This window comes from Xiphophorus couchianus, chromosome 4 (assembly GCF_001444195.1).
Source record: "Xiphophorus couchianus chromosome 4, X_couchianus-1.0, whole genome shotgun sequence".
NCBI classification, from domain to species: domain Eukaryota; kingdom Metazoa; phylum Chordata; class Actinopteri; order Cyprinodontiformes; family Poeciliidae; genus Xiphophorus; species Xiphophorus couchianus.
In genome coordinates, this window is record NC_040231.1 from 11,956,845 (window position 1) to 11,982,269 (window position 25,425).

At 40.6% G+C, this 25,425-nt stretch overlaps 1 protein-coding gene across 3 annotated transcripts; it reads right to left on the minus strand.

Annotated features, from left to right (window-relative positions):
• Positions 1-141: 141 nt before the first annotated feature.
• Positions 142-25,390, minus strand: ahctf1 (AT hook containing transcription factor 1). Of its 3 annotated transcripts, none has more exons than XM_028014234.1 (40): positions 25,149-25,390; positions 22,544-22,670; positions 21,387-21,540; positions 21,006-21,108; positions 20,615-20,795; positions 20,056-20,263; positions 19,086-19,202; positions 18,871-18,955; positions 18,628-18,778; positions 18,319-18,451; positions 17,558-17,739; positions 17,329-17,390; positions 17,084-17,212; positions 15,974-16,064; positions 15,677-15,766; positions 15,183-15,323; positions 14,721-14,825; positions 14,396-14,492; positions 14,141-14,264; positions 13,984-14,040; positions 13,694-13,840; positions 12,277-12,467; positions 12,058-12,202; positions 11,220-11,351; positions 10,950-11,097; positions 10,181-10,331; positions 9,993-10,100; positions 9,623-9,767; positions 8,643-8,858; positions 7,896-8,559; positions 7,482-7,676; positions 7,284-7,389; positions 6,151-6,272; positions 5,769-6,070; positions 4,012-5,673; positions 3,673-3,928; positions 2,526-2,693; positions 2,359-2,447; positions 1,361-1,428; positions 142-1,245 (listed from the first exon to the last, which is right to left on the minus strand). In XM_028014234.1, the coding sequence occupies exons 2-40, from the start codon at positions 22,662-22,664 to the stop codon at positions 1,053-1,055; spliced, it is 7,539 nt and encodes a 2,512-aa protein (XP_027870035.1). In that variant the 5' UTR covers positions 22,665-22,670; positions 25,149-25,390; the 3' UTR covers positions 142-1,052. The 3 variants fall into 3 exon arrangements, with proteins under 3 accessions (XP_027870035.1, XP_027870036.1, XP_027870037.1); XM_028014235.1 differs by having other exon boundaries at positions 7,482-7,649; positions 25,149-25,389; XM_028014236.1 differs by having other exon boundaries at positions 3,673-3,898; positions 25,149-25,389.
• Between the last annotated feature and the right edge of the window lie 35 nt (positions 25,391-25,425).

Consider the following 25,425-nt stretch of genomic DNA (forward strand, 5'->3'; position numbering starts at 1 on the left):
AAAAGATTTATATGTCCAAAAATGTGACCATGTGTTCAGCTGATCATGTTTAGTTTTTTTCCTTCACTCATGCACTGGATCTGTTGGATATAATTATACATTCATTCAAAATAGTAAGGAGAAAATGAGAGACGCCAGAGGTTTTTAAGTTTAACCATATTTATCAAATAGCAGTCAACAAAAATAAGACATTCTACATACATTCAGTCAGAAAATAGTCTGAATCAGATGCTTGTTGCCATAAATTGCATTTAACAAACCTATTAATATCTCCCGAGCTACTTTTACATCTGCAAATTGTTGTGCATTTTTTTCTCCTTTACATCTCTCCCATATCTGCCGACAGCAGCAGTTTTACACACAAAATCCTCTTAGATTTTAAGACTTTGGCAAAGGCAATCTTATATGATCATCAAATGCATTCAAAACACTTCAAATTCAAAATAAACTTAATTCCTTAGGATTTAATTATTAACTTTATTTGGAACATAACAAATGACTATATACAAATCTAGCAGTAGCAATAGATCCCTGCTAGCCGGTTGCCTTTTTCCTCTTGAATAGAAAAACAGCAGGTCTTGAACTTTTAAAACGGCAACAAGAAAAGAAAGCCTTAAAATAATAGAATGGGAATAAAACCTCTTTATGAGATCTGTTCTGTTCATCATTAGGAACCTCTAAAAATCCACATTGATTGCTTTTCTTTGTGCCTTTCAGTGTCCAGAGCTCAAGCATTAGAAGATAAAATGGTCACTTATCAAGTGAAATCAAGTTTGCATGAGAAGGAAATGTAAACTCCAAAAATAAAATCCTCCTTCACACTCAATTTACCGTTTTTGTCCCAAAAATAACCCTTCCCACGTCCACTGTTCCCATTTTCCTCTTTGTAGAGAAAGTTTTTCAGAAAAACTGCAGCACAATGAGGCATTTCAAGAAGCAGAACCATCATAAGTTCAGGCCGTTCCTTTTTATTTGACAGCTCTCGACTTGATTTGGTTCAAATCTCCATGCAGCCGCCTGAGGTTCACTGGTTATTACCACCTCCAGCCTCCTCAAAGTTTCCTCCTCCTGGTGACGGGCTTTGAGAAAACGATGTCTATGACGCGTTTGCGCCGAAGGTTTCTGGTGGTCGGAACCGGCGCTTCGTCTGTGATCCTCCTCAGTGCTCGCGGCTCAGCCGGGCTGGGCAGAGGTGAGATCAGATCCACCTCGGCGATGGGAACGGACTCCGAAACAGCTCTGGATCTGAGGGTGAAGAGACACAAACAGTGAGCATATTTTTATTAGTTTCAGCGCTTAAAAAGTAGAACAGTCAAACATTTAAATCTACTAAAAATTTGATTTTAAGAGCAAGTCTTACTTTGCTGTTTTCCTGCTTGTAGATGTTTTCTCCACTTCAGTGCGATCATCTTCTGAGGAAGCTTTATTCTAAAAGGAAAACAGGATTTGACTCTTTATCCATCAAAGTAAAAAAAAATTGAAAAAGTATTTAGACCACTTTGACCCGTCTTTCAAATCATAAACTTTAATATATTTTATGTGACAGACCAAAACAAAGGAGCACTTCAGTGTGAGGTGGAAGGAAAATGATACATGTTTTCCTGGTGTTTAGTCCCCTTTTCTCCAAAACCCCTAAATAAAATCTAATCTCATCTGATTTAAATAGCGTCTTACATTAAAAGCAGCTGTTCTGAGAATCCCCTCGTTAGGGAAGATTCATAAACCAAACACTTTGAAAAACCTGTCTCCCCCTCACCTGTGGTGGCACTGCACCAAAAACAACAACAACAAAACCTTCTGAAGAAGAGGTGACTTTGTTCTTCACAAAATGTTTTTTTTAAAAAAAGGAGTGGCGTCAAATTTTAGCAGCTGCAGAATGTCTCGTTTGTATTTGGCCAAAGACTTGGAGGCACTTCTTCTGCTAGTGCTAGACTCATGTTTGTTTTGGTTGCATTTACCCAGAATGCCCTGATCTATAGTCTGTTTTCTGCTTTTGGATCTTGATATTCACATATGTATTTGAACAGCAGTAGAGTTCATTTCAATTGGACTTAGGTTTGTAGCTGGACAAGAGTTTACTTTTTTGGTCCGCATCAGTTCGATTGCGTATTCACGCCTCTTCAAAGGAACCAAATTTCCTAGCGTCAATTAAGCGGATCAAACAGGGTTGGTGTTTATGCACCCAAAGAGCACATATATTGATTTTTAATGGCAAAATTTTTGTTTTATGAATTGAAAACCATGTATTATTTTTCCCATTTTGTCATTATGGAATATGGCTACATTAATCTGAGATGTAAAGGGAGAAAATCTGTCCAGAATCCTAAATATGCTCAGCTGTTAAACTGAATCTTCTACCTGAACAGAAGCATCTTTGACTCTACTCCTGCTGCGGGTGACCGGTGCCTCAGACTCCTCGCTTGGCAAAGAAGACTCTGTTTTACGAGCTGAAACACAGAAACGGTGCAAGGTTAAAACCTTCCTGGATGGGCAGAGGAACATAAACCAGCTGGGATTTGGCTCACCTCTTGTTTGTCGCTGTCGGGAGGGCGAGTAGATGAACGAGTTTTCTCCTGGACTGGACTGACCTGCTGCAGGTTCAGGTGCCGGGCCGTCTGGTACAGGAGGAGGAGATGTAACCTGATCCACTGATGATTTGGTATTTCTCCTCCTGGTTCTCTCAGTCTTTACACCTGATTTTACAAGTTAACACATTTAAATATGATTATATGTTGGTCTTATCATAGCTGCATCAAATGCTCGACCTTTCCCTTAATCTCCACAGTAACAACCTTGTAATTAAATTTGACAAAGTTAAATTTTATTTCAACTTTCTAGGACATATTTTGGTTTTTAGTAGCAAAATAAATAAGTAGAAACCATATATCATTTTTCTTCCATTTTGTAAGTCAATACTGCTGTTGAACCACCATGTTTAAAATCTAATAAAAAAAAACATAAGACCAAATTCTGCTCTTACGTCAGTGCTAGTTGTAGCAGTGATGACTGCTTTCTGCACCAATCCAAGCATTTTAACACAGAATCAAACAGGTTGGCAGCAGAAGTGAGAAAAAGTCAACCAGTGATAAATATTTACACTTATCCATGATAGATGGAAAAAAGGTAGCTAGCTATTTAGCTAACAGGAGAATGTTAGTAGCTAGTTGGCAACAGCCTGAACAGAACATCGTGAAGATGTCCTTTTTTTATTTATTTGATTTTTTTACATAATGAAGATGCTTCTGTGCGGCTCAAACGGAAAAGTCTCATAAGGGGTAAAAAAAAAAAAAAAAAAGCTACATAAAATATATGAGATTAAGTTAAATTTAAGACCAATTTACTTTTTTATAATGAATTTAAGACTTCTTAAGCATGCATGGTCATCCTGCTGTGTCTTACACCAAAAACTACTTATAAACCCAAGTATTTAAAGAGGTTCTAGATCATAGGTGTCAAACTCCAATCCTGGAGGGCCACTGCCCTGCAACTTTTAGATGTGCCTCTGCTGAACCAGACCTGAATAGAATAATTAGGTCATTAAGGCTCTGGAGAACTGATCTACACAAGGAGGAGGTAATTAAGCCATTTCATTCCAGTGTTTTGTACCTGTGGTCCTTGAGGACTGGAGTTTGACACCTCCTGTTCTAGGGTTAAAAACTGCCTTGTTCGTACCTTCCCGTTTCTCCTCTTCATCCTTGAGTCTCTTGATGAGGGCGTCTGCAACAGGAGTTTCAGAGTCCACCTCTAATGGAGAGTCCAGTAGGGGCAGATCCTCCTCAGGATGGTCCCAGAGTCTGCTTCTCGTTGGGCGACGATTGTTGTTTGGACCAGACTCCAGGGGATCTTTGCTTTCTCTCACTTTTCCTGAACCACTTTCTTCTCTCCTCCTCCTGTTGCTCTGAGGAAGGGACACAGGAACCAGTTTTACCTATGGAGTTTAAATGTGAGATGAATGAAACCAACCGATGAGAATGGAAACATAGGAGGAGTGGATGATGGTTGAACCCTTACTTGAGGATACACAGTTATAGTGATCCGGCTGGACTGTCGAGTTGTCCTCCCAGGATGGGAAAGTTGCTGCTTTTTCTCTTCCTCTTTCTGTTCTCCTTCGTCTTCTTCAAACACGACTGGCAGCATCTGTGGTCTAATTTGTTTGCCGCTGCATTTTAGAGGAGAGACAGGCTCCTCCTGGACCGTCACAGGGGTCAGCTCTTCCTCGTTGGTATTACTCGTCTTTCTGCTGGACCTCCTGGGGGTGCTGGCCTGAGTCATCCTGAGTTTAGAAGGAGTTTGAGTCTTGTTGCTGTTTCTGCGACCTCTTATCGTTTCCACAGCCTTATCCTCTTGGCTGTCCTCTTTGATTTCCACGTCTGCGGCCGCAGATACTTCCTCGCTGCTGGTTCTTATTGCAGCAGCTCTCTGCGATCGTCTGCCTGGCGAAGCCCTCTTGGAGGTTGAAGCCATGGGAATCTCATAATCCATGTTTTCAGGCGCCTCTTTCGGAATTACCGGCTGACTTTTGCGAGTACTTCTACGAGGTGTGACGATTTGGAGCGGTTTGCCTCTCCTCGGAGAACGAGGAACGTCGTTGCTAGTTTTTGTCAACTCTGTGTTTCCATCGTGCTCTTGCTCGCTCACTGCCTCTGGAGAGATAAAAGTCTCCTCTTTTCTTCCTCTTGTCATCCTCCGGGATGGAGTAGAAGGAGCTTTCTTCCCCTGAGAGGCTGGCGTTTGTTTCGCAGTTTGACTTTCTGAGCAAACGATGTTCTCCAAAGGTTCTTCTGCAACGTTTTTATGCCTCAGTTGTCTCCTGGGTTTTTCCTCCGTTTCCTCCTCTTGTCCAACTTCGGTGTCTGATGATGTTGTGCGCTCAAGCTTCTTGTCTTCAACAGCAGGCTCAGTTTTTTCTATCTCTGTAGGAACAGACCCGTTCCCCTCAGGTAGCTGCACCTCCTCAGTAGGGATTGGTATTCCCTCAACAGCTTCTATTCTTTCAGCAGAGTCGGCATCGTTCACAGCAGCTGGAGGTTCTTCTGGAACCGATAAAGAAGGAGCTTCCTGATCTTCAGACAATCTAATTTCTTCTACCTTTGCAGCTTTTATCTCTGCAGAGTCTTCTGTCTCCTGTTTTTCTGCAGTAGATTCAGTCTGCAGATCAATTTGGGAATCTCCAAGCTCTTCTTCCTCAAGTCCACGATCATCATTTTGATCCAGGTTTTCCGTCGCCGTGCCCTCTCCTTCTGATGGAGCTTCTTTCCTGTTATCCATGTCCAAAGGAATGATGTCAGGTTTGTCAAATAGATCTTCCCTCTCCATCTGCTGCGGCTCAGGGAGCTCCGACGGGTGCAGATCATTCTCCACAGCCGCCTCTGCCTCCTTGACTCCGTCTTCTTCCGTGTCCAGCATCAGCGTGAAGCCAGTGTGAATCTCTGGCTGCTGCTCTTCGGCCGCAGCGCCCGGCTGCAGCTCAGGAAGAGCGAGGTCGGCGGCGCCCACCAGGCCCTCCTGTCCCTCCATGAACTCGAAGGGAACCAGCAGAGTGGTGGAAGGTTTGAGCTCCATGTATGACGATGATGATGATGCTGGCTCTGTGTTGGCGTCCAGCTCCATCCCTACATCGTCTCCGTCGAGTCTCACCATCACAACCTCGCCTTCGATGTCGTCCTCCACGATCTGAAAACACATTCAGGATAAAGCCTGTTAATTTAGATTAAAATAATCTAAATATACGGTTGAATTTGACTTTAACGTGATCTGGAAGTCGTTACCTTCATCTCTGCACCAGGTGCGATCAGAGAGAACTCAGCGGCTCGCTGCTCTGACAGATCCTGCAGAAAGTGGGCGTTTTCCTGCTGCATGAGGACCGAGCCGGGCTGAAGCAGCGGCGGCCTCCCGTTACCCTGAACCTCATCGATGATCTCCACCTCACTACCAGAGTCTTCCACTTCGTCTTCCGCTTCCTCCTCCTCTTCTTCAGCTCCCTCTTCAGCTTGATTAGATGACTCCTCTTCACCTTCATCCTCAGATGCAGGACTGGACAGTTCTTCGCTATCATTCAAGCTCACTACAGCTAGGAGAGCAACACATGAGTAAAATGATCAAGTTCACCAGAACAACTGTAAACGCGAGAGTTAATGTGATCGTCCTCACAGTGGGAGTCGGTGCCTGTTGGCTCTGAGGAAGTCACAGAAGCCGTGAATTTCTGTGGCGTGAACAATGACGGGTCTACAGCTGCTAGATTCTCCTCCTCTTCCTCAGCCCCCAACAACTCGCTGCATGGGAGGACGGCAGCCATTTTAAAACGGGTCAGAAGCATCTTTAGTATGTCTAAATATCAAACTTTGCAGTGTTTTGGGAACATTTCTAAATTATAAAGATTTTTTCATGCAAATCAAAAGCACACTGCAAAAAAACAAAAATTTTAACAAATTATTTTTGGTCTATTTTCTAGTGCAAATATCTTGAAATAAGAAAACAAACTTACAAGTAACTTTTCAGCAAGATTTAATAACTTGATATTGATGAAAAAATACTAGTTCCCCTGACATTATTTCACTTATTACGAGACATTTTCTCCTTGTTATAAGTGAAACAATCTGCCAATGAAACTAGTTCTTTTTCATGAATATTAAGGAATTATTGACTTAAAACAAACTCCTAAAACTTCTTACATGCAAGTAAGATTTGCCTTATTTCAAGTGTACTAAGATATTTGATTTTGAAACTAGACCAAAAATACTTGGTAAGATTTTGTTTTTGCAGTGCACCTAGAATCTCAGCTGACTGCAATGTGTTAATTTTCTAAAACCATAAATTTAAACTGAATAGAGGTGAATAAATTACTACATCATTGAAAAGTTTATTTATTTTAGTAAATAAATCTACAGATACAACCTTTATAGTCTGTGGCTTACAGCTATTGAAAAGCAAGTATTCTGTTTGTTTTCTTTACTGGAAAATTAGAATATTCTGCAGAAGATACAGAATTTAAAAAGAATTTTTATAGCTGCTGGCCTTGATGGTTGTCCAGCAGGAGGATGAGCTTCAAGCTGGACGTTCACATGAATTAACGTAACTTAAGAAGAGTTCATTAATTTATGTCAGAGTTTGAAGCGTCTCCACACACAGACGCATCCAGGACACTTTCCTGGTATGAAGCTACTCCTGAGCCACAGACAGGATAAGAAGCATCTCATCTGGTTTTGTTTCACATTAAAGTGAGAATTTTGGACATTCCTCGCTTTTCAAACAGTAACTGGAGTTGTTTTAAGAGAAGAACACACCTGTTGAGGCTAGTCTGGCTCAGTGATGCGTTGTGTATCGCTGAGCGGCTGAGCGGAGAAGGCAGGTCATCACCAAACAGGTGCTTCTGTACAAACTCTGTCAGATCTGAAGGGAAGAAACGATCAGTTCATTCCAGGTCATGAAGATGGTCAACCACCTGCCTTCAGTTTAAAGTGTTTCCATGTAAACATGCTCACCTGTGCTCTGCTCCAGGTCTAGTGCTGCTTCGGTTGTGGCGTTACCATCTTCGGGTGGTTCGGGTTGCTCTGTGTTCGACTCGGCTGCCTCCCACTGAACATTTAGTTCTTCACCTTTCACCTCAGTTCTGACCTGAGAGTCTGAGCTTTTGCTCACCTGGTTACCGACTGCAGCATGAAAAATGGACCAGAGAACTTGATGAAGAGCAGAAAAGGTTTAAGTTATTTTTCTAAAATAAGATCAACTTAATCAAATGGATTTGGTTCAGGTGAGAGATGCAAGTTATCAATTAATGAGTTAATCTAAGGTTGATTTATCTTATTTGACTAACAATTAATTGATAAGCTGCAATTTCATTTATTTTTGGAGAAAATAAATAAAACTGCTCTAATAAAAAAAAAGCAATAACTTACCTTCGTGGTGAGAAGATGGCTCCTCATAAGCAGGACTTGCAACATCTTCGTCTTTGCTCATTGAGACCATATTCAGATCATCTTCTCCTTTAGATTCAGCTCCTTGCTCCTCATGCTCCCTCAGAGCTTGACCCCTCCCACTGACCTCCTTACAAAGGTCTCCTTCCCTCAGAGACTCCTCTGCTGTCACGTCAACTTTTGAGGGGAGGTTAAGGTTTTCCTCTGTGGTCAGATCAGGTGTTTGTTCTGGTTCGTCACTCACAGATCTGATGTTAAGAGTCACTACATCATCCTCCTCCTCTTCCTCCTCTCCAGGTATGTGTCCCTGGGCTCGCTGAGGGTCTTCTGAGAGCGGAGCATCGTAATACTCCAGAGTTGTGTCTGTTGACTGGACAGACATCAGGCTGGTGTCAAAGTTCACACTGATATTTATCTGACTTGCAGCTGATGGATTTCCTTCTTCCTGGGTGGAAGACGGCTCGTTCTCAGAGCGCCTAAGCTGCGGTGAGGGAACGCCGCCTTCTGGAGGACGAAACTTTACACGAGGATGTTGTCCTTCCTCATCTTCCTCCTCATCTTCCTCCTCAGGACGTCGCGAAGACCAGGTCTTGCGTGTTGCTTTGGAGCCTCTGCTTAGCTGGTTGATCTCACTGTCTGCTGCCATCTACAGAGAAACACAAACACAACTTGCAGAAAATATACAGACCAAACAAGAGACGCCGACCCACAATATCATCGTGTTTTTACCCCGTTAGTCCACCGGATCCCCTTCTCCGTTTCAGGGGTCTCTCCTTCTTCTATGAAGGTGATGCGGCTCTCTTTGGCGCGTAGCGGGGGGGTGATGGAGCGGCCTGGAGAGGCAGACGGAGTAGCAGCAGGCGTAGGTCTCAGGTTGCTACGCAGGATGGACTGCGGTGTGAAAGCCGAAAAGACCGGGCCAGAAGCAGCTAGGGCCCGAGCTCGCTGGCAGAGAGGAGAGCAAAAGGTTAAAACATTCACCAGTCAAGTTTATTTGTACAGCACCTTTCAGCAACAAGGGAGTTCAAAGTGCTTGAAGTCATAAAAACACAAAAATACAAAGTTGTAAAAAACACAATTGGCAACTGAAGCATTAACATTTTGTCAAGTGCTGATTCTGTCATCAATCAGCTGATTGTTTGTGAAATGAAGTTAATGACAAATTTTCCTGGAGACGTCACACATATAATGAAGTGCTTTTTCACTTCCAAAATTAAACAGACAATTCCTCTAACTAGTGGATTCAGTGACTTAAAAAAACAAAAAACATACGATAAAAGAGAGCAGTTTTTCAAAACCAAACCTTATAGAGCATCCAAACTCACATTTATCTGTGCCTAGTGGGGCTAAAGCGATTAATCGGATTAATCATAACTGAATTGTTTCTTTGCATCTTTTAATTATTTCTACTACTTTTTGCATGTGTTTTTACATACAAAAAGGCTTAAATGAAAAGGCTGGAGAATGTGCCAATTTCTTAAATCTGATTAATCGTCAGAATAATCAATAACTCAATCATTAGCTGCTGCCTTAACACCTAGACATGTTTCACACAACAATATAAAATGTTTCTTTTTTTGTTGAGATATTTGGGACATTTAAAAAGGACCAATTCCAAAAAAAACAACCATCGTCTACAAATCATCATCATCCAGCCGTTTTTTTAGACGTAAAAAAACAGAAAATGTCGTCCAAAGTGATGGACTCACCTTGACGACCTGCGGCGTCTGCAGCAGACTGAACTCAGGCGCTTTCCTGAAGCTCTTTGGAGAAACCCAGGAGGTTGGAGGTCCGGGGGGACTGGGGAGAGGCTGAGGAGTCTGACAGGACGGGTGGACCACCAGATCCATCAACCTGAGACACATTAAAGAAGATTAAAAACAAAATCTACTTTAATCAAGATGAGTTTCTGTGCATGCACACAATGTTTGTGTATTTAGTTATAAACCTGGTTAAAAACAAACAGGACTAATACAGTATGTTGTCACTTTTAATGGTGACATATTTCATGCATTTTAGAAGTAGTTTATAAAGAAAAATAATCCTTAAAGGGCCAGCTCCTGGTTCTCCTGAGCGTACCTTGACTTTCGTTTGGATGTCATGGTGATTGGCGTTCCTAGGAAGGGATCAGTAAAACCCAGCGATGATGACCTCAGACTGGAGCTCTGAGCATCCGCTGCTTTTGGTCTGGTGACAACGATGAATGAGTTACATTACTATTAAATATATTTAAATACCGCAGTAGACAATTGAAGCAATAAACTCACGTCTTGGCTGGTGAGGACTGGGGAGTCGCTTCTTTTCCGAGCCAAACCTCCTCAATCTTGGTGAGGACGCTGCTGATGAATCCAGCTCTGGACATCACCTTCTCGTTGGCAGAGCGCTTGGTGATGGTAGACAGCGGCTGTGGCCGAGAGACTACAGTGGAGCAAAAGCATAAAATTAAAATAGGATTTTAACCCTCCTAGGCCGAACGTGTCGGCGACGACGAAGCCAAATTTGCAGAACCGTAATTCTGCCACACTTTGTGCTGTCTGAAAAATTCCCACGGTTTCTGAAAGGGGAGACGTTGCGCTTTCCAGCCAATATTGGGTTATTACGGTAATTTCACTCCCGGGGTTGCAGGGAGTAAAATTAATCTGAGGGGCGCTCTTTTAATAAACGGTAAATTGAGAAAATAACTTACTAGATATTGAAAGTTCCAGTTGTTATGGATAAATGATCAATATATATTTACTAAAGAATTTTGTAGAATTAAAATAAGCAAAAGTATCCAGGCAGAGATTTTAAATTTAGGACTAAAAGGATTAAGTAAAACTATTTACACGAGATTATATACTGTCACAAGAAAATACCATAGGTGCCAAGAGGTGGCACCTAAGTATTTCTGACTTAAAATATGAAAAATGTGTTTATTTCTATGAAAAATATACACAATTTATACTTAATCAAAATAAACAACAAAAAAAACATACTAATGTCCGCAGTAGATATAAAAGGTTTCAAAACTCTGCTTCCATAAAGGAGAGCAGCTACCTTCTTTGTGAACGGTGGATGGATGTTGATAAGGTTTGGATCGCTCCATCGCCAGTTTTCTCTGCACTCTGGGCAGAACTTTGCCGTACTGGTCCAGTATAGAGTTCCTGGTGTTGGATCGCTCTTTGACCTTTGGGTCTCGCTCGTTCTGCAAAGAAAGTGAAAGCTATGCATCAATGTAAAGGTTTTATTTGATCTGATTATAGATGTTACTGCTCATAATAACATTAATATAATGTTAATCGTGTGAAACCATTCTTCTGCACATACCACCAGGTTCATTTTGAGGGTTTGGTTGAGCTGCAGAGCAGGAATGTAGTTGGCCTGCTGCAGGTAGTGAACCATCAGCAGCTCTCTGTTTTGAAGGCCGCCTGTGCCTTGAAGAAACTTTTCCAAACAGTCCTGAACCAACATAGAAGGTCAGAGATTAAAACTGAATATAACATGTAAAAAGATGCGTTAAAGTTCAATCAATCAAATTGTATTTGTATAACACATTTCAGTAACAAGGCAGTTCAAAGTGCTTTACATCATAAAAATACAAAGTCATAGTACAAACAGTCAACAACATTACATTTTGCTGTCATTACACATCAGATTATTGATTAATGTTTTATTGATTATGTCTCAAAAGCAACTCTAAACAGCTGGGTTTTTAGTCTAGATTGAAAGGAACTCAGTGTCACACAAATCTCCACTTTCAGACTAATTATGCATGAACTGTCCTTAAGCCTGATGCAATAAATAATTAATTTCATAACACATGATAATGAGCATTTTTATTCTGACGATTAATATTTTTGAAGGGCAATATTGTTTACAGGGACTGCATTATCTAGTTTTTATGGTTTCTGTTGTCTTTCTCTGCTCTTCCGTCGTTTTATTCATTGTTTTTGGTTGTATTATTTTGGATTTTTAAAATTTCTTCAAGTTCCAGTGTGAAGGGACTGGAACTGGAAAATTAAAGTTGTTTTTGACTACGCCATTATCAAAATATTACTTGAAAATGTTCTCAAAATAACTATATTATCGTTTATCTGAATAATTACTGGGACAATTAATCTTCCGGCAAAATGTGCTGTCATGACAGGCCCAACCCTCCGTTTACCTGTTCACTGAGGCCCAGAGGCAGCTTGAGCAGCTCCTTCATGAGGCCCAGCTCCTGGCAGCTCTCATACAGGAAGCCCAGCAGCTCAGCAATGTTCAAGCGGTTCGAGTGCTGCCGAAGTAAACACCACGCCTCGATGAGACACCTGGAACCAGAGGACACTGGCTTGTTGACGCGGGTAAAATGAAACAACACCAGTTGACCAGAAACGTAACGGACCTGTTGTGTAGCAGCACGGAAAAAGAAAGTTTGGCCTGAGAAGTGGAGGTAATCGAAGGCTTCGTAACATGGAAGTAACGCAGCGCCACAGACTGCTGGCCGTGACACATCAACGCCTGCAGAACCCGCTCATGCTGCCACTCGAAATGAAAATGAGAAGCAGCTGGGTGTAGAAGCAGATCAAAGGAACTCTGAGGAGGACAAAAAAGAAAATTAAACACTAGAAATACAAACACAAGGTCATCTACAAGCTATCATCAGAGGAAGATGGGAGAGGTGAAAGCAAAGTGGGATTTCCACATTTTGATCAATCAGAAATGTCAAGTTTAGCATAAACAGATGTTAAGACATACAGCTCTGGAGAAAAATGAAGAGCCCACTGCACTGAGCCCCTCTGAAAACCTCCTGGTTATTCCACCAAATATTGATTTCTGAACTCTTCCTGAGTTAAAACACTAGTATTCTTGCTTCTAAATGAATATGAATTTGCTTTCTTTGTATTATTTTAGGTCTGAAAGCTCGGCATCTTTTTGGTTATTTTTTCTCCAAATAAATATTCCAAATTTTTTGCTTGGAATTTCAGAGACATGTCAATAGTTCATGGAATAAAAGAACAATGTTCATTCTACTCAAAGATAAACATATAGAAAGTAAAATCAGAGAACTGATAATTGTGCAGTGGTCTCTTAATTTTTTCCAGTGCTCTATGTAGTTTCTCTTTTTCTATTATACTACAAAAACAAATGAACTTTTCAATAATGTTCTTATTTATTAAGATTCATCTTTATGCCTCATTGAGGACGACGTTAGAATAAGTAAGATTAATAAAAAGCTGCAACTGCATCCGTCACTTCATACTTTTTCTCATAAAGGAAGTCCATCTAAAGCTTGAAGACTTTAAAGATATTTGGTTTCCCTTCCTACATCTACATCTGTAACATGTAAAGTAAATTTTTCTTTTCTTTTTGTGCAGAAAGAGTGAGCCCTGGGGTTGTGTGATTTTTGGGGGGAGGGATTGCACTGTATGTTAAAATTTTTTTTTTTTTACCCCTCCAGGGGGACTTTTTGTGGGCTCTAGTGTCCCTTATATGATAGTAGACTGACAGGAAACGGGGAAGGTGAGGGGGGAAGACATGCAGCAAATTTCGTCGGGTCCGGGAGTCGAACCCGCGATGGCCGCGTCGAGGACTGAATGCCTCCAAATACGGGTTGCGCTAACCACTACGCCACCATGGCACGCCCCTGTATGTTAATTTTTATCTATTTTGCTGTATTTTTCAGGTTTTTTTTGTTTTTGTATGTCTGTACAGCAGAAAATTCTAATAAAAATAAATAAAAATATTTGGGGAAAAAAAATAAACAAAGGAAGTCCATCTGCAGCTAAGTGATGAACCTCAGATGTTTTATCACATTTTACCTGATGGTCATTATGATCCAGCAGCCAGAGTCCTTGTACCAGTTTAACCAGTCCGATGGGGATGGAAAAAGCTGTGGGAAAAGATTCCACTGATGTTCCATCCTTATTGGGGAAAGAGTACATGACATCCAACAACAGGTAAATCACCTGAAGCACAGGTTAAGGATGCAATCGAGCTAATTAGTTCTTAAACAACATTATGGGGTTTTAGAAAAACGGAAACTCATGCTAAAGGAAGAACTGCTGAGGCAGCATAAAGCTGCAGCTAGCCGCCATTAGACTGAGGATACAATGGCGTGCTTGGTAGCTTCTTCGATGTTGTCCAGAAGGTAGATGTCAAGCAAGGCCTGTGGATCATAAACATAAATTACAGAATACGTCTCTGCATCAACACATGAGATGAAATACATCAGAAACAGAAAAGTAGAAATCAGTCAAATCTCTTACATGCAAAGTAGGTGGGGGGTACTGTCCTGTCCCACCCTCGTCCCTCCGCCACAGATTGGTCAGACGTTCACCACACTGTCCAACCAAGCCATCGATCATAAGGCAATCAGCACACCATTTATTCCTGGAAGAGAGAGCGCCTAGTTACTTCCTCAAAAACATTTACAGTAACATATTTTAATATGAAAGATTCTGATTAGAATATAGAAATTATTTGTCAGGTCAGTTTAGTGTGTGATGGAGTTGAACACTCACTTGGCCAACCTGGTCAACTCCTCCCTGCGTATGGTGTAATAGTTACTGATGACTGAATGAGTAAAGAAAGGCCTGGGAATCTGCAGAGCATCTTCATCTGGTGGTAGATCAGCAGGGGCAAATAGAAGTGTATTCAGGGCAAAAAGAACAATTTATTTGGGTTTGTTTAAGAAGTTCTCTTTAACAGAACAACTAGTGTTCTCCAGTTTTCAAATACAGTTCATTTCCTTTGAAATACTAATTTGTACACTAATTTAAACAAAAATATTTATACATGATATGATTTCTTTTTAGTAACTTTTCGAAAAGACAAGTATCTGGTTACCTAATCCCTCGGGGAGTAAGCCGGTGCGGCAGAACCAGAGTACCACTTGAGCGTATTTGGAAATTAAACTGGACACCATGTTCTTGTTCATCAGACCTGCCAAACCTGGAAACAAGACATCCAAAGCTGATAAATAAGCTCTTAAAGTATTATGGAAACATAATGTTGTTAAATATAATGGTAAAATAATATGATGGAAAGATCAATTATGATTAACCTGCTTCTTCCTCATGACTCTTTTTTTGGTACCATAATGTCATTAATATTCTCCCAGAACAACCTGATAAGTCCAGAATACCAGGAATAAATGGCTTTTTCAACTGTTACACAGTGAATTAAACCGATTACTCACAACCTTACTAAAGTCTCGGAGGATTTTTAAAAAAAGGCCTCAGTGATGTTTTTACTGGCATCTCAGGCTAATGGAAACCTTTCAGACCGGTCTCTGTGTGTGTGAAGCACCTTGGTGTGTGAGTTCCTGAGCTTCGCTGAGCAGGCAGTGGAAGATGGCGCTGAGGTTGCTAAGCAGCCTCTGGGTGTGCTGCAGCAGCTGCAGCGTCTGCGGGTCGGTGAAGTTGGACGAGCTGTCGAACAACGGAGCGCCTGGAGACCAAACGAAATATGGATGAACGGGAAATTCGGATTTTATGTTGTGCTGATATCAGTTAGGTTGTTCCTTTTTTGTATGACAATGAAAAGTGCAGTTTGTGAGTTTTTTATTGTTACATGGTACTGCAGAAGTCTGAGTTATTGGCCTGCAACCTTCCAATAACAGGCTATGTAAATATTCCTGATCCAGTCTTTTGAAATAAACCAAAGTGCAGAACAGAAGGAAGATGTTTCTAGAGATTTTATCTAGCAAAAAATAAATTAAAAAAAATAAAAATTTGGTTGAACTTTGAGTCAACAATTATAAGTTTTGTTTGAGCTAAAGATTTCTCTATATAAAAACATACAGATGCCGTCCAGCTCCTCTTTGGTCTGGACTACTTTGTTCCAAGCCCAGTCCAGGATGTAGCGCAGGTTCAGGGCGGATCCTGGTTGTTCTGGTCAGGAGGAGAAATCAGAAGTTCACACCAGATTGACCACATCATGTCAGAAGAAACACACAGCAGTAAGAATGAATCATTTATAATCAATCTTTGATTACAAGTTTAAAACTAGGATAACTATCTTCACCTGGTAACTTTAAGAAAACATGTATCAAGGAAATCTAGAAAGGCGAGAAAGCAGGTTCCCATGCTGCTCCTTACCTTCAGCAGTCCACTGCTTAATACAACCAGTAATTAACCCCAACGAACTGGTTTCAACTGCTGTTGACAAGATGGCATCAAGCTGCTCCTCCTGCGAACCAACAGGAAGTTCAGAGGAGACATCAGCAATGCTTTCAGCAGAAATTATATTTAGTTTTTTCTGTTATTTTTCTAATGACTGATGCTGAGTATTCTGGCACTAAAACTCCAAATTGAAGCAGTTTAAAAATGTCTTAACCTCACTGCTTTGTTTTTAAGCATCTAAATCACATGTGTCAAACTTGAGGCCTGAGGGACAAATCTGGCCCGCTGCAGCTTTTTATGTGGCCCTATAGACTCGAAATTACATCAATGAGTCCTTCCAGTTTTTCACAAATCTGCAAAATTCACACAAAATCAACAGATCTTCACATTTTTTCTGATTTTACCAAAAAATTTTTCTCAAAATTGGCCAAAAACATTGAGTTTCAGTGACTGCTGCCTCAGCCTCACATGCTGTCAAGTTATAGTCTGTGACCGACAGATCGATTAATAAAAAAGCCACATTTAATATCATATATCAGCGCAAATATTATAAAAATTCCTTATAAATATTTCTAAATTAGCACCACAAAATCTGTGATTTTGATTGTAGAAACCACAAAAACAATCGCAAAATCCTGGATGGACTGATCAGTGTGAAAAGGCATTCAATATTATCTCATATTAATGAATGCTGAAACTGCTATTTATTGATATTTTAACAATTTAATTGGTTTTTAATCAATACATTCTGGCACAACCAGCCCTTTAAGAATATAAAAAAATTTTTTAAATGAGTTTGACACTTCTGACCTAAATAATGTTGGCTCTTACAATGCAATGTTTTCAGTTTGTTCTTTTGAGACCACAGTCAATACTAGAAGTCAGTAAAACACAGTCGACTGACCAAAATACTGGGTTTCATTTAAATACATCACCATGATCTCCAACAGAAAACTATTTCCCATTTTTACTTATAAAACTTTATGAATTTTTAAAATATGTTGATATATCAACATAAAACGATCCAAGAAAGTAAAGTTTGAGCATAAAATGTTTAACAATGCAGTTTCCTATCTTACAAGGTACCTGAGAGAGGTTGGTTGCCGGCGCGTCTGCCGCGCGAGACGAGAGGAGGCCGGACATGAGGCAGTGGGAGTAGCTGATGGAGATGATGTCACTGGAACAAGGTGCAGCTTTCTTCAAAAAACTTAAAGTCTGGATTAAATGACAAATAGAAAAGTTCTTGTAAGTTTAACTCCAAATTTAAATAATCGATATAAATGGAAAAATCTACAAATGCTGAACTCAAAGGTTATTCACCACAAACTTGCCTCTTTTTGATGCCCAGAGCAGGTTAAGTGCACAAGTCCAGAGTTAAGTAAGCATGTAGCATCTGGAACAGAAAAAAAAAACAAAAAAAACAGTCTTTTTGAAATCTTACAATATTAGAAGAAAATTATACAATAAAAATAGTTTACAGCGATGCAGTAAAAGTAGCTTCTTACAGATTTAAAATGAATATAAAGGTTAATTTTAAGTCTATAGTAAATCTAAACCTACCAAAGTTGTATGTGGTTGGGTTGAAGTACTGCTCTGGAGGGGGGCAGGTGAAGGGCAGGCCCCGGCTCAGGCTGCGCTCGTGTACAACCACATCCAGGAAGGTTTGGGTCGACACCATCTGCACCACAGAGTCCAGTGACCAAACGGCCAGATAGGGGCAATTCTGGAGAGACTCCCCGGTTCTGTCAAAGGGACCAATCAGCTGTTGGATCAAAACTCTTCTAAAGTCTTAAATCGTGAACATTATCAGGGGTGGATGATATCAACTTAGTTTTATCACGATATCTGGTGAAAAAGCTAACAATAAAAGTGACAACAAGAAGTAATTATTACTTCTTTTTAGGTGACTGTATGACTGCCCCAGCAATAATAGCCCCGCAAACACAAATACCGCTCTTGAGAAACATTTCCATTTATAGAAGAACACCAGTCACATAAACAAGTGTGATTTATATCATTAAACTGTGAATCGTAACTGTATTTAATTATATTATCAAATTTATTGACGCTTTTAGTGAACAAACTGTTGGGAAAAAAAAATAATAGAACAACTAAATCCCGACATGGGGGTTTTACATTTCGTAACAATAAATCAAAATCATCATGATAACAAATTTATCACAATAAATAAGAAATATGATAAATGCCCTGACTGAAAAATCGGGATTCTTTTGGACCTTAAAAAGCAAAGTGACCTGGATGAACATAAACTTCATTTAAATGACTAATTTGAATTGAATGATGGGAAGTCTCCACTGTACCTCAGAGAGTCAGGCATCTGTGCATGGTACCAGCGATTGATGTCAAAGACCCCTATATACATAGAGGGTCTTCCCTGACCATAAGCCTTGACTTGCCAGCAGAAGATGGACAAACTGGTGTCGGGGGATGCAACTGGAAAAAGCAAGAACGGAAAAACCATGAGAGATAAAGGAGGTAGTGAATTAAACGTGTCACACGGACACAAAACCGAGGGCTGTAATCCAAACTGCACAACTTGTTCCCAGATAAATACACCAACACAATAAAAAAGTCAGGGTTAAGTGCTACGAACGAGGAGGACTGCTGACCTTCATTCATACTGTCGTCCCTGTCAGGATGGGCTCTGAACTTCTCGATGGTCTGGCAGCTCAGCAGTCGTGTGCTTGTGGCCTGAGCCCTGAGAGGAAACGATGTGCTGCTTAAATCCTGACTGTATCGCTCCTCGCAATATTCCAGACCCTGTGAGAGAACAACACGCTGCGTTTCTCAGCACTGAAATGTCTACTTTTTAGGGTGGATATTAGTAAATACTGAGGGAATAAACTCCAAACCTCATAGAGGATCTTCCCAGAAGCCAGACATTTTCTTTCGCTGAAGGCCAGCTGGAGCAGGTGGAGGCTGACCAGATCTTCCTCACTGTGTGGGAGGAAAAGAAAAACAGTCGAAAAGAGAACCGAGGCAGGACTGAGTGGGGAGTAGTCATGCTCGCTTCGTCTGAAACTAGAAATGTTAACAGCACAGAATCCTGATTAAATGTGATCCTTACAGATCCTGAGAAGACTGGACAGCCCAGAGGTAGCAGCAGTTCCTGGGGTCGTTCTCTGGCTCCTGGAAGGTGAAGGCATGAACAGGCATTCTGCCCCCCTCCAGCTGCGAGTGGTACCTAAAATAATACATTATTACAGCTTTGTTTACAAGTAGGAACTGGACAGCACATGGAAAACCAGCAAATCATCACAATGTTTTACACAAATCTTTCATATTCCGGTTCATTTGCTGCAGATAAATTATAGGTTTTAGGATCTTCTTGTTACACTGCACAGAAAATGCGTTTTCTAACATTATGTAATGTATAAATGTACAGTGAACGAGTGAATGAAGCTTTCTTAAGGAGGTCCTGCTAGACAAGAAGACCCAAACTAGATGGAGGTAGATGGGTTGATAAACCTGGTGCACATGAGTCTGCAGCTGTTTGAAAGAAGAAATAGAATAATTTGCATGAAGAACAGAAAAATGAATTCAATCCATTGTAAAATATTCTAGTTGATCAATAAAGATGATTAAAATGGGTGCTAGATTGAGCGAGTTTGATAAAGCTGGGAACATTGCAGCAAACTGTGGGGAAAAAGTAAAGAGGCAACAGAGACGAGACTTGATGAGTGGGTTTAGCTGCTCTCCTTATTCACTTCCTGACACATAAACAGAGGGTGGAGCTGCTTTAGTGAGAGTTACTCCAGCACAGCAAAGTTATGCAACATAATCCAAAGACTACAATATCACACACCCTCTTTTTATAGGCATAAGTGCATTAATACTGAGTTATTTTGTTTGTTTCAAAGCAGGAAATTTCATTTTCTGTCCCCACATACTTTATAATCATCATCAGGAAGCTGAAATGTAATAACGCGTGGGATAAAACATTTTGGGGGAACACCCTTTTAAAAAGCAACATAATTTTTTTTTTGGGAAGGAACAGCTTTTCCTGAAAATTTATCAACAAAAGCATAAACACTCACTCCTTCTTCAACGTCTTCATGTTCCACAGCTGCAGGAGTCCATCAGAAAATCCCACTGCCAGCTGGTTGGTTCTGGAGACGTACTGCAGGGCCGTGACACCAACGCCGCTGGGCGGGTTCAGCTGCAGGCAGAGATGTCTGCCCTGGCGGGAGCTGACCTCTCTGAGCCTTGGGATGTCTGCAGGAGATTTGGTCACCACCTGTAGGTCTGCAAACAGACAATTACATTCACACAGAAAGAAAATAGCAAAGTTGGTGTAGAATGTTTTTGAATCCACTGTATTTTTCTCTGTAGAGGAATAACTAAACTTAGCTTCAGCTTTAATCATCTCCAGAGATTGGATTAATTTATTTTCTGCAGGCCTAAAGTATGGAACAAGTTTCCTTCTAAGATCAAAATCTTGACTTAACTGATTTGTTTAATTTGTCTGTGTTATGGAGCTAAAACTGTAAATATTTTAGGAACCCAGTTGATCAGAAATTAAAATCCTTTACCAGCTCCACTAAAAGCAAAACCAAGAAGAAAAAACTAACAAACATTGCCTAAGCCTCTTCTCACCTGATGCCTCCAGTTCACTCTGGCTGCAGGACAGATCATCAAGACAGAGGTCCACAAGCAGAACATGACCCAGATCCGTTACCACGGCAGCAATGCCAAAGAACCAGCGTAAACTCTGGTGGAGTTGCTGCGTGGAAGTGCTGGCTCCACCATAACTCACTAGAGGTTCAATAGCTGTAATCTGGATGGAAGGGGAAAAAAACATCACGGTTAGATACTTAATGCTGAATGTTTCATTTTGTAAATCAAGTTTTTTACAAAGATAGACTCAACAACAGCAATGCTACAACTAACTACCAGAACTCCACAGTTTTCACTGCTTACCCCAAGTTGTCTGCTAAAATCCTTTGCAGCATTTTATGTCAGATTTAAGAGTCAGCAGCAAACTCACCCTGCCTGGTATAACCACAGCTTTCACCACCCTGGACAGACCCAAGTCATACAGACACAGCACGCTGCCTTCGGTTTCCTCCAAGCCAACCAGCAGTCCAGACCTGGAAACGTAACGAGAAAAGCATTTATTATCTGCACATAAAAACGTGTAGATAGTCATGCTACAAAGTTGCACACTTTTAAAATAAAATAAAAAAGTAAGCATTAGGCCAATTATCTGGCCAATCGCCAATAATCAATCTTTAAAATGGATCCACATCGACCTCTTGTATACATGGCTGCTGAACGATGCCCATTTAAATATTACAACAACTGATACCAGTCTATTGATCACCAATCGCAGACATAAAAAACGGAGAGGCTGAACCTGAGTCCTGACCGTTTGAGCCAGCTGAAATCCCTGGCAGCCAGAACAATGGGTGGGTGTTCTCCTCCGCCGCCGCTGAAGCAGTACGCCGACAGCCGCTCGCCTGTCACAGCGTGGACAACCTCCAGGTTGGATCCACTGGCCAGCCAGGCCAACCCGCTGCGGCCTAAAGAAATAAAGCCTCGGTTATAATAAAAGACAAAAGTAACTGCAGCAAATCAATATTAAAGTCAATGTAATCTAGGAATCCTACATTAATGTGAAAAATAATGAGGATTTATGAACGTGTTCCATGAATGTAACTTCAGAATCACTTCAGCATAATTACCTGTATCGTTTTAACAACAGATTGATATGAATTGAGACCAGGTTTCTTTAAGGTGCTGAATTTTTGTTTAAGTGTCCTATAAGGTAAGGTAATCTTATTTATGTAGCACATTTTCAGCAACAAGGCAATACAAAGTGCTTTACAGGAATTAATAGAAAATACAAACCAAATAACAAACCAAATGAAAGAGCAAAAGAAGAAAAAGAATCTAATGTCGATCTAAAGTATGTAAACTGGGTGATCCTGTTCAGGGTTTGTAAGTATAAGTATAAGTAGTATAAGATAAGTATAAGTAAGAATCCACTGGTCTAATTCCTTTTCTGAGTTGAAGAATAGTAATCTAAAAAGTAATTGCTAAGGTAGTTTTTTCTGGATTCTAAGTTTGTTCTAATTTATAAGAGTAACTAAATCAAAGCATTTGGACTTGATACATTTTCTCAATGTGGTTCTAAAACAGGGTTTCCCTCAGTGTATTATAAGCCTGGCAGGCCACCAGGCTCTACTTGTGCCCCAAAAGGCTAAGCATTGTTGATTTATTAGTTTTTGTTTTAAATGATTGCCTTTTTAAGACTTTATAGTTGGTGTTTAGGTAACCAACTATAAGACTGGGAGATGGGTAATATTCTAGTCTTCCAAAAATGCATAACTATCAAATGATATTTTAAAATTTCCTGTCAACTTGAGCACCAGGTTTCGCAAGTTTTCTTTGGGAAACCCTGTGAAATATTATATCACTAGCTTAATTTCACATAAAAAGGTTTACAAAATGTTCTACTTTTTAACAACACTCATCGGCAGAGAAACGAATATTATAAATTACTAGTAATAAATAAATGCTTACCGACAGTGAACCTGCCATGAAGCACACAGTCCAGGCTGATCTCATCCTCACCCAGAGCATCTACAGTCACTCCAGAGAAGGGCAGCAAGCTGCTGGTGACTTGGGCAGTCAGGTCATGCATTGTTCACTGTGTCAACAAAAACAGAGGAAACCCATCATAATTCTGGCATATTTAACGTAGATTGCCTAAACACACAACCCAGACACACATTTAGAAATCATTCTATAAACCAAGAGGACTCAAATGTCAACTTGGCAGGTTTTTAGCTCAAATGAGAGCTTTGTTTCAAAGCACAGCTGCTGACAAGTGGGCCTGAAACTGAGCTTGGGTCCAAATCAACAACACTGCTGCACATCTGTTAGCTCATGTACAACCTGACAGCTAGCTCTGGTAAGCTGCAAGAGGAAAGAACAGCTAGGATATAATGAGGGAATTGCAGGATTAGGCTCTAGTCTTATTAACGCTTTTAGGTAAACTCCTTACAGTAATACTCTGAAGTATTTGGCATTTCTGTAATCTTTTTTTTTTATTATTTAAAAAAAAGAAACCACAGCTTTTTCTAAAAGGTTTCCTCACTGCTGGCAAACAAAAATGTAACACTTGAGATCTGGCCTTTCAAGGACGGTCCAGCTGTGGTATGGCAACATTTTTGCTAAAATACAGTGAAGTTTTTGTTGTTTTTTTAGGTCTGTTGAAGTGTTTTCAAAACCCCCCAGAAGAAGCAAATGAGTTATGCGTTTGTGTGACAGGCTGCTAGGGATACAATGTCTGAAAGAAGCAGATAAACTCTTTGCAAACCAGTCTGTTATGTGCACAGATCAAACCTATCCCTTTGTAATAATGCTTTAAAAATATCAGTGCAAGTAGCTTAAAACAAAAACTTCAACAAATGAGAATAAAATCACACAAATACAGAAGATTTTTAAAGAAAACAAATTAGCAGACGTACAGAAAGAGTGAAGAATCATTGTTTGAGAACAGACAAACATTTCTGGCTTTCTTTGCAGTTTAACCTGATAAAACACAAAAATGTGCTGCAGGTTCTTTGATAACAATAGTTTGAATTAAACAGAAGATAGAAAATGCATAAAGTGCATCCTGTTGGTTCTTAGCTTGTGATGGATTATATATTAACTGGGGGGGATCAGTATGTAATCTGCCAATTACAGATCAGAGGAAAAAATAGCTGATTCCGACCTTTAGTCCTCTAATGGAGCAGCCCTGAACAACAATGACTCGTGTATCTTTGCTTTTAGGCTGTTGTTCCCCTTATTGGCTTACGTCCATTTTCTTAAGTTATTATAATTTCAATGCCAGGTATGCAGATTTTTTCCATAGTCGCATTGAACCGATGCACCAGCCTAAATGAGGCGTACAAAGCGGTGCTGACACCCGAACACTGCTTGTGTTGCATTTTGACGCAACACTGCCCTCTGTGACCGCTGGGGAAAACACAACACGGCCGATTCAAGTGAACTCCCGCGCAACCATCCAGCTGGCACCGAGAAGACACGCGAGACGGCACATGTGGACAAACAACTAGGACAACCAACAATGTTTAAATTTGAACGGGACAACACATTACAGATGGACCAAAAGCAAAGAGTTTTAAAAAAGGCAAGAGCAGATTGGCACAAAAAGTGCAACTACACCCATTATAATTCAGGATGTTGGTGTGGCGTTTTTTTTTTATCGCATTTAATATAAAATACACACTTTAAGTCAGATATATGAACCAATATTTAAGTGGTAAATAACGAGGCAGTAGTAAAATGTTATCACCAAAGCAACGATTAGCCTCACAGACTAGACTTACCGACGTTGGGCTAACTTCACCAACAGCAGCTAAACTAGCAAGTGACTCTTTTAGACAAGTAAACATAAATCTGCATTATTCCCTTAAACCTAAGATACTATAAGGTGTGAGATAAGTCAATATTTTGAAGAACTATATAGGGATTGAAGAGTGTCGGTTTTCCTTCAGTTGCATTAGCAAGCCGTTAGCATGCAAGGTCACACAAGATTAGTTCATTTAGCTTCACCGACATAACTCAACTCTGTCTTGTTAGACAGTATGTGGGAGTTTGGTAGTCCTATTGTTTTGGGATAACCAATAATATTGATGCTACAAAAAACGAACAACAACACTGACAAGGTGTGGTGATTCCCTCCTCGATAGAAAGTCGGGATAGTTGAAAATACTAGCTTGGGCTACGTTGCTACTTTTGCTAACGCTGCTAAATTGGAAGCCGAAAGTACACCTCATAGTTGCTGCGGGGTTTGTAGTTTAGTCAGGAATATCTTAGGAGACGTAACGTCTGACTGTGGATTCCTTGCCATTAGCAGCAACTCAACACGTTAAGCTAAACCCATTTGCTCTGGTGCTCATGCCAGGACAGTTCAAATGTAACGTCAGGCTAAGCACTGATAGCTTGTAGCTCCTGGCAACACCGTGAGCTACAAGTAAGACTCAGTAAGGCGCAAAAAGCTCTCAATGCAACTCGTTTCTTTGGGTTTAGCCAGCATAAGGTAGGTGTATGGTTGTGTTTCGTCTGAACTAGCTAAGCTAGAAAACGTGATGCACTGCTATCATCGTTACACTACCTGTCCAAGGATGATGAAGGCTTCGGAGCCACTATTGCTTTGTTTTCCCTCAAGAATCTCTCCTTCCTCTGTCATAATCCGTTTGTTCTCGAAATTCACCAATTCCAAGAGCCCAAAGTGCGTTAAAAAAATTACAGGAACGAAAAGGCTCTGTGGACTTCAGGCTTCCACAACACGAAGCGCCATTTCCACAGTCGGAAAGTACGCCGTGCAGCTCTTGTTTGTCGTCCTCGTTTCTGGGAGACGAGGCGCGGCAAACCCAGACGTTCGCCCCCTT